Source organism: Asparagus officinalis, chromosome 6 (genome assembly GCF_001876935.1).
Source record: "Asparagus officinalis chromosome 6, Aspof.V1, whole genome shotgun sequence".
In the NCBI taxonomy this organism is placed as follows: domain Eukaryota; kingdom Viridiplantae; phylum Streptophyta; class Magnoliopsida; order Asparagales; family Asparagaceae; genus Asparagus; species Asparagus officinalis.
Window position 1 is genome coordinate 6134883 of NC_033799.1, and position 7180 is coordinate 6142062.

General features: G+C 36.4%; 2 protein-coding genes across 8 annotated transcripts; one reads left to right on the top strand and one right to left on the bottom strand.

The window, feature by feature from the left end:
- Positions 1997–3305, top strand: LOC109845670 (protein YLS7-like). The gene is made up of 3 exons (XM_020414939.1): positions 1997–2015; positions 2121–2158; positions 2562–3305. The coding sequence occupies exons 1-3, from the start codon at positions 1997–1999 to the stop codon at positions 3303–3305; spliced, it is 801 nt and encodes a 266-aa protein (XP_020270528.1).
- LOC109846490 (protein CTR9 homolog) lies at positions 5568–6712 on the bottom strand. Of its 7 annotated transcripts, none has more exons than XM_020415744.1 (4): positions 6423–6533; positions 6162–6263; positions 5963–6009; positions 5568–5835 (listed from the first exon to the last, which is right to left on the bottom strand). In XM_020415744.1, the coding sequence occupies exons 1-4, from the start codon at positions 6459–6461 to the stop codon at positions 5673–5675; spliced, it is 351 nt and encodes a 116-aa protein (XP_020271333.1). In that variant the 5' UTR covers positions 6462–6533; the 3' UTR covers positions 5568–5672. The 7 variants fall into 7 exon arrangements, with proteins under 7 accessions (XP_020271333.1, XP_020271331.1, XP_020271335.1 ...); XM_020415742.1 differs by lacking the exon at positions 6423–6533 and adding an exon at positions 6547–6712 and having other exon boundaries at positions 5569–5835; XM_020415746.1 differs by lacking the exon at positions 6423–6533 and adding an exon at positions 6547–6712 and having other exon boundaries at positions 5569–5835; positions 5959–6009.

A 7180-nucleotide genomic window follows, 5' to 3' on the forward strand; every position in this document is an offset into this window, starting at 1 on the left:
TTTATCTCTACCAACAAACAAGAGACCAGGAGAAAGAATATAAAATTTCTCCTCTCCATCATCGGGTTTATCTCTACCAACAAACAAGAGACCAGGAGATAGAATATAAAATTCTTCCTCTCCATCATCGGGTTCATCTCTACCAACAAACAAGAGACCAGGAGATAGAATATAAAATTCTTCCTCTCCATCATCGGGTTTATCTCTACCAACAAACAAGAGACCAGGAGATAGAATATAAAATTCTTCCTCTCCATCATCGGGTTCATCTCTACCAACAAACAAGAGACCAGGAGATAGAATATAAAATTCTTCCTCTCCATCATCGGGTTCACCTCTACCAATAAAAAAGAGATCATATTACTCCAATGGGTACACGAGTCTAAACTGTTTCCCTACCATCAACAGGAAGTTTCTGGAGAATATCACTCAAAATATTCTTAAGAATAACCTGGCTACCTCCCAACGGGTATATGAGGTTAAACTATTTCCCGAACACTCCAATAGAGCATATGAGTATAAACTATTTCTCCATTCTTCAACAACAGTTTTGATTCAAGACTTCGACGACGGCCTAGCGATAGACGCAGCACCGGAGGAATCTTAGCTATTCTACAAAGTACTGAATAAGCTAAAAGATAAAGAAGTCAAGGATTGAAGCCATTCACAAACCGTTCTACGTAATTTCCTCAACGAAGCACTGGAGAGATTGCAAGGAAAGCTTATCATATCGAAAGTGTCCCAGACCCCTCTCTGAGAAATGATGAGTCTGAGATACTTTGGAGGGGGTATCTGTAGACGTCAAAAAATGCTTACAGATGTCCAAACACCACTCAAGATAACATAGAAGAACGTTATACACATCATCAAGCAACTACATGGCAGCGCGGCAGGACATGGTGCCGCGGCTAAGGCGCGGCAGACCATGGTGCCGCGGCTAAGGCGCGGCAGCCTATGGTGCCGCGGCTTAGCCGCTGCAACCTATGGTGCCCCTGTGGTGCCGCGGCTATTACAAGAAGATGTTGTGGTAGTTATATGGCAGTTATTTGATGATTATTTGAAGTCCACGTGGCAGCATATCAGAGATAAAACGTGTGCTGACGTGGACGAGCAGTTAAACCACGAAAAAGGTGGTTAAAGGTCGTGGGAGAACGGTTTCAAACACGAGTGAACGTGGGTGTAACTGCCCCTTTAGCCGCGGCAGTGTCGACTGCCGCGCTCTTTGGCCGCGACAGTGTCGACTGTCGCGCCTTTAGCCGCGACAGCATCAACTGCCGCGCCTAAAGAGGCAGTTGTTGATCGACTATTTCTTCGGTTATCGTCCAAGGAGGCTATAAATACCCCCCTATGGCCATCATTGACAGAGGCGGAGCATTTACAGAGCAGATTAGAGCAGAGAGCCTTGAGTTTTGGTGAATTAGAGCAAGAGAGAGAGTCTTCCTTCTTCACAAACATCCTCAAGAAGCTTCTGGCGAGTCCTAGAGATCTAAGCTCAGACTTGATCTTTAGAAGAGTGAACATCTTACATCGATAAGATATTCGCTTCAAATTCTTACTTCGATAAACGAAGGAAGAATCATTAAACCCCTCACGGTTCAATCAGAATCTGTGATTTGGTGGTCCACGAGTCAAAGCGCTCCCGGCACAGGCAAAGATCCCACGCAAGCAGCGATCCAAACAACGATCCTGTTATCAGACTTTTCTTGACATTTAGTTGTACTTCTTGCCACTGAAAAGCGAGCATAGACTATATTATCATAGATTCTTTTCTTGTTAAATATGTTTTTTTAGATAGTTCTTTCTTTTAGTGATAAAAATTGACTGGGATCGCATAATGAAGGCCACTAAATGCACAAATTATAAGAAGCAATAATATGATAGTTAACAAGGGAACAGAGTGCTAGAGACAGACCTAAGAGAATTTGATAGGAAGCAATCAAGAATCAAGAATAATACAATAATAGTTAACAAAGGACATAACCCTTAATAAAGCTGAATGGAAGAATTAGATTCAGGTAACCCACCCCAAAAAAATGTGGAAGGATTATTTGTGGATAGACACCCCTATGGTATCTATGTTTTGAACTTACTGAGTGAAACTTTTATTCTCTTACCCTCAGGTGGTCTATTTGATAAAACATATTTTCTCTTTCTGAGGGTAAAAGAGTCGAAATTAATTTTCTAAGGGGTCTATTTGCAAAAATAAAACTAAAAGCGTAGTAAGTTCAAAATAACGATACTACAGGGGGCCTATCCATAATAAACCCTTCCAAGTTAGGAGATAGTAAGTCCAAAATAGCGATACCGTGAAGGCCACTAAATGCACATATTAGGAAAAGTGGCAAGGAGGACCAAATGCAGACGTAAGAGAGTTGATAGGAAACAATTAGCAAGGATATGATAATAGTTAAATTGTGAAGATAGTACTCAACAGAATTGAATGGAAGAATATGGAAGAATATGGTTCATGTAGCTTTGACACTAAAATTTTGAAATAAAGTATTGTTGTTTTTCTTGTTTCCTATGTCATACTTATAACAATCGTTATTCTCTTTGTACAGACAGAAGTCCCCGTCGACCATACCAAAGGTCACATTAACAAATGGCACTTCCGATCAACCTCCACCAACATCATTCGAATATGGTCACAATGGCTTGTCCACAAAACCGCCCACCCCTTCCCCGTCTCAACTCCACGCACCCTCAACGTTCACATCGACACCCCCCACCGAAACTTCATCGACTTCCTCCCCCAATTCGATGTTCTTGTCATCTCCTCAGGCCACTGGTTCAGCACTGAATCAACCTACCGCCTCAACAACACAATCGTCGGCGGCCAACTCAGCCCCACCAAGAAATCCTTCAAGGATGTCATCGAGTTTTATGGCGTAGCAGTACAAACAGCCCTAAATGCGATTCTTGAAGCTTCAAATTACACGGGGTTGACAGTATTACGCTCTTATTCACCCGAGCATTATCAACGTGGAGAATGGAATACCGGTGGAAAGTGTACTGGAATTGATAAGCCTGCGAGAGAATCAGTGAGGAGTAGAAATACAAACTCTATGCAGAAAATGCAGGTTGTCGAGTTTGAGAAGGCAGCGAGAAGGCGGACGAGTGGGTCAAAGTTGAAATTTATGGACGTTACGGAGATGTCTGGTTATCGAAATGACGGCCATCCTGGGAGGTATAATAGAAATGTGAGCAAGGAAAATGCACCAGAGGATTGTTTGCATTGGTGCACGCCAGGGGTTGTGGATACTTGGAATGAGGTTTTGTTTGAGATTTTGAAGAGAGAATTCTGACAATATACTCTGATATTTGCTACATATATAAGTATCTGTCTATTAAATTGGGTAGCTCCTTTTGGAATCCAAGATTTCTTAGAATTCTTTATTGTAAGTTATGTTTAATCAAACCTTAGACTAGGATACTTGGAATCATATTCATGTTACAGATCCCAAAAGTTTGGGATAAAGACTTCAGCATTGTTGTTGTTAATTAATCATGTTATGCAAGCACTTTTATGATTTGAGGGACCTGTATATAAAAAATTTCAAAGATTTAAGGGAGTGAATATAAATTATGGAAAATTTTGCAGCCAATATGTAAAAGATATTTAACTAGACAAAAAGATAGCGGCTTAGATGTGACATGAGTCTCGATAAGTATGTATAAAAATCTTCAAAAATGTACGATATAGTACCAGTCAGTAGTATGAGATCAAAAGTTAGATTATAGTACTTGAGATCATGTTTTTAAAAAGAAGATGAGGATGAAGATTATTTTAGAAGAAACACTCTTGCAGTCTGAGTCAGATCCAAAATTTGAGGTTGAATTCAGAATTGAATTAGTTTAAAATCAGAAAATCATATCGAAAAATATGGATATGGCGTTCATAGCACTGAAGCTTTCTGAAGTGAGAGTTTAAAGTGGATCTATTTGGTACTTTATGCAAGCATATTACTTTTAATCTCTCCGTTTGGCAAAGGTTGAGTAAGAGGGGTTAAAGAGAAGGATTAATGTACTTAGCCCATTCGATAATCTGAAGGACTAAATTATTAACCCGTTAAATAAATTTTATTTTAGCTCTTGTGATCAGATGTCGAACTTATTTTTTTTAGCGACTTATTACTTATTTTACTACCTAAGAGTAATAAGTTGGGATGTTCTAACTTATTGTTTAGCCATTTATAAGTAGATTTAGTTATTGATGTTAAAAGACATCTTGCCCTCTAACAAAATAAGTAAAAATAAGTAATAAGTAATTTATAAGGAACATGAATAAGTATTAGCCAAACATGCCCTAAGAAAAGAAATACTTATAAATAAAGGGTTTTTTCCCCTTGGAAACCACCTTAAAATAGGATTATTATACAAAAAACATATTTTATTTTTAATTAATACGTAAACTACCTTTAAAATATATTTTATTCCAATCAACCATCTCCCTGTCAATATTTTCACGAAAAACCTAAAGATTTCCTTAAAAACTCACATTCAAGACACGTGACTCAATTTCTTAATTTTTGGATCTTATTATAACTAGTATTTAGACCCGTGCAAAGCACGGTTTCTAGAAGATTTTCTGCAAATATTGAACATGTTACAAAAAATAAAGTATTCTGCTTTAGATATGAAGTATAGTGGTGGAAGTGAACCGAATAATTAATAAACTGTTCGGTTATTATTCGTCCAAATATTCGCAGAAGTTTATTTCGATAGTTCATTTAGTACTAAACAAATAATTTTTAGTGTTCGGCTTATAAATGAATAGAATCTAACCAAAGGTATGTTCGATTAGGTAGTTTATTAACAATTTGATTCGATAATTTTTTAATAGAATTTAACTAAATGTATGTTTGATTCTAATAATGCATGTTATATATGTGTTTGCTTATTAATCATGAAACTAATGAGAAAGTTATAAAGTATTATCTACATATCTAATCCAAGGAACTCAACTTCAGAGAAATAAATTGAGACAACATTTGTCCTGTGCATTACGATTTGGCCTAATTGTGTGCCAGCATCACATAAAAAAAAGGAGTTGAAGATTTTGTTTTTGTTTTTTTCATTAAGAGCAGTAGTGTACATGTACATCTACAATTGAGAATTGCAAAAAAGAAAATGCATATAAAAACCACTGCAGAAGCATTCAAAAGCATCACCGACAAATAAACAAATTATAAGAAAACAAATGCTACCAAAAATAGCAAATAAAAAGGAAATCTGAGAATCCAAATTACGCAAGTGCACAAAAATTCACTCTTCTGGAATCATAGTTACATTACAGAGTAGAAGGCACCTGAAGATAACACATAATGACACACATGCTTACACTTGTAAGAATCCTATCAAGAGCCATAGATTACACGGCAACTGAGGATTTTTTTAAATTATCTGAACAATGAGTATACTACAACACATAAAGTAGTAAGATCTCAGAAAATCTCCTGTTGAGTAAGGCCCTCTGTATATAGTGTGGAATCCCAATTTGGGTAATTTGCTTTAGGTGTAATTTCAAGGAAATAGTAATGTTTAACCATACCCTGAAACTATGAAGTGTATGATAATGAAATTAATGTTTAAAGAATAGAAGCATATAACCTCATCTGCAGTTCTCTTCTTCTTTTGTAGTGTTGGTGCAGAAAACTTCTGCAAGCCAACCCTCAAATCAAACCGAAGCGTATAATCTGAGGGCGCCAAATGAATACCTCTTTGCAAAGTTCTTTTACATTCATTCCACTGTTCTGCCTAATAATGAGTGAAGGATAAATATAGAAAGACCTCCGTGTCTGTGTTGTAGTAGAACTTTTGTAAGCAATTTTGGTACTGCAAAAGAGCAATTTGTCACACTTAATGCTTCTGGCAAAAAAAATCCTGGGTTCTTATAATTACCATTTTCACAGCTAAGGCAAAATGTCCTTGAGCAAAATAAACATTGCCCAAATTTACCCACACATCTGACATCCGAACAAAAATGCTCCCTGATGCAGCTTCTTGCACCTAAATTATAAAAATAAGTCATGTAAAAGAACTAATGAAATTTTTAACTAAAGAAAAGAGCTGATGCATAACCAAAAGTAACCTCCGAAAATATATCATTTGAAACATTAAAGTGACATTTTTCAGCGAGCTGATGCATAACCAAAAGTAACCTCCGAAAATATATCATTTGAAACATTAAAGTGACATTTTTCAGCCAAGATAGCTCCAGTACCATTGATAGCATATAGGTTTTCAGGATGCAGCTTCAATACCTACAGATCATGTCAATAACAAATTATGATTAAAACACAGTTTAAAGGATTAAAAAAGATGAAAAAACACACAAATGCAGGTGACAAATTTTTAATATTTTGATCCATAAGTGTGCATGTGTCGCATCTTTATCCTTATTTATATTTGTGACCATATACCATTGTAATAGGGGAAATCTGTCCTGCTCCAATCATCATATCCTTTCAAGAACTCATTAGAACCCTAAATTAAGTATGAAAACCATAAAAATGAATAAAACCAATAAAGATAAACAAATGAAACCTGAGGAATTCTTATCGGAGAGGACCACATCTGAACCTCATCATCGCTGGCTTCAAGATCCATCAGCGCGCCGCCGCCGCTTGCCGGAATCACCGTAGGCAGCGGCGTCGATGGCCAACAATAAACAGCAAACCATGTATGAAAATATACCAAATTTTTACTTTAAAAAATGTAAAAGGAAAGACTTATATGCAGTAACGCAAGAAAAACAAATAAAATCCAACTAAAATCTATAATAATGTGATGGGTAAACTGGAAAACAAATTGAAATGACAAAAGGAGCCTCACTTTCATGAGGGGTTAACTCATGGGATGAATCAAACAAATAGAAACATAATCCAATAAATAATATATTCCTATGTACAGTTTACTTGATTTAAATTCCAGCAAAGGATTTGTTCCGCCAATTGTTTGAACAAAGTTATGTCAAATATTGAAGAGAATTGCTTGCAAGAAAAATATTCTTGAAACTACAGGATTGAATCTTCATAAAATTGTACAGTTCACAAAATGAAAGCTCTAATGTTAAACCAAAAACCTGGTAATTTATATACATCTCAATGGACACCTATGCAAATGACAGCAACTTCTAAAATGTCTAAAGCGTATTATATTGCAATGTCTGAAACGTATT

What these genes read in the sequence shown, in the direction of transcription:
- LOC109845670 (XM_020414939.1), top strand. An exon ending in CATATTTTCTCTTTCTGAGG is followed by an intron (nt 2,159 to 2,561) that starts GTAAAAGAGTCG and finishes CTCTTTGTACAG; the next exon opens with ACAGAAGTCCCCGTCGACCA.
- LOC109846490 (XM_020415742.1), bottom strand. Translation starts at nt 6,609, where the DNA reads ATGGATCTTGAAGCCAGCGATGATGAGGTTCAGATGTGGTCCTCTCCG. An exon ending in CTCCGATAAGAATTCCTCAG is followed by an intron (nt 6,264 to 6,546) that starts GTTTCATTTGTT and finishes CATGATCTGTAG; the next exon opens with GTATTGAAGCTGCATCCTGA. An exon ending in CAAATGATATATTTTCGGAG is followed by an intron (nt 6,010 to 6,161) that starts GTTACTTTTGGT and finishes TTTATAATTTAG; the next exon opens with GTGCAAGAAGCTGCATCAGG.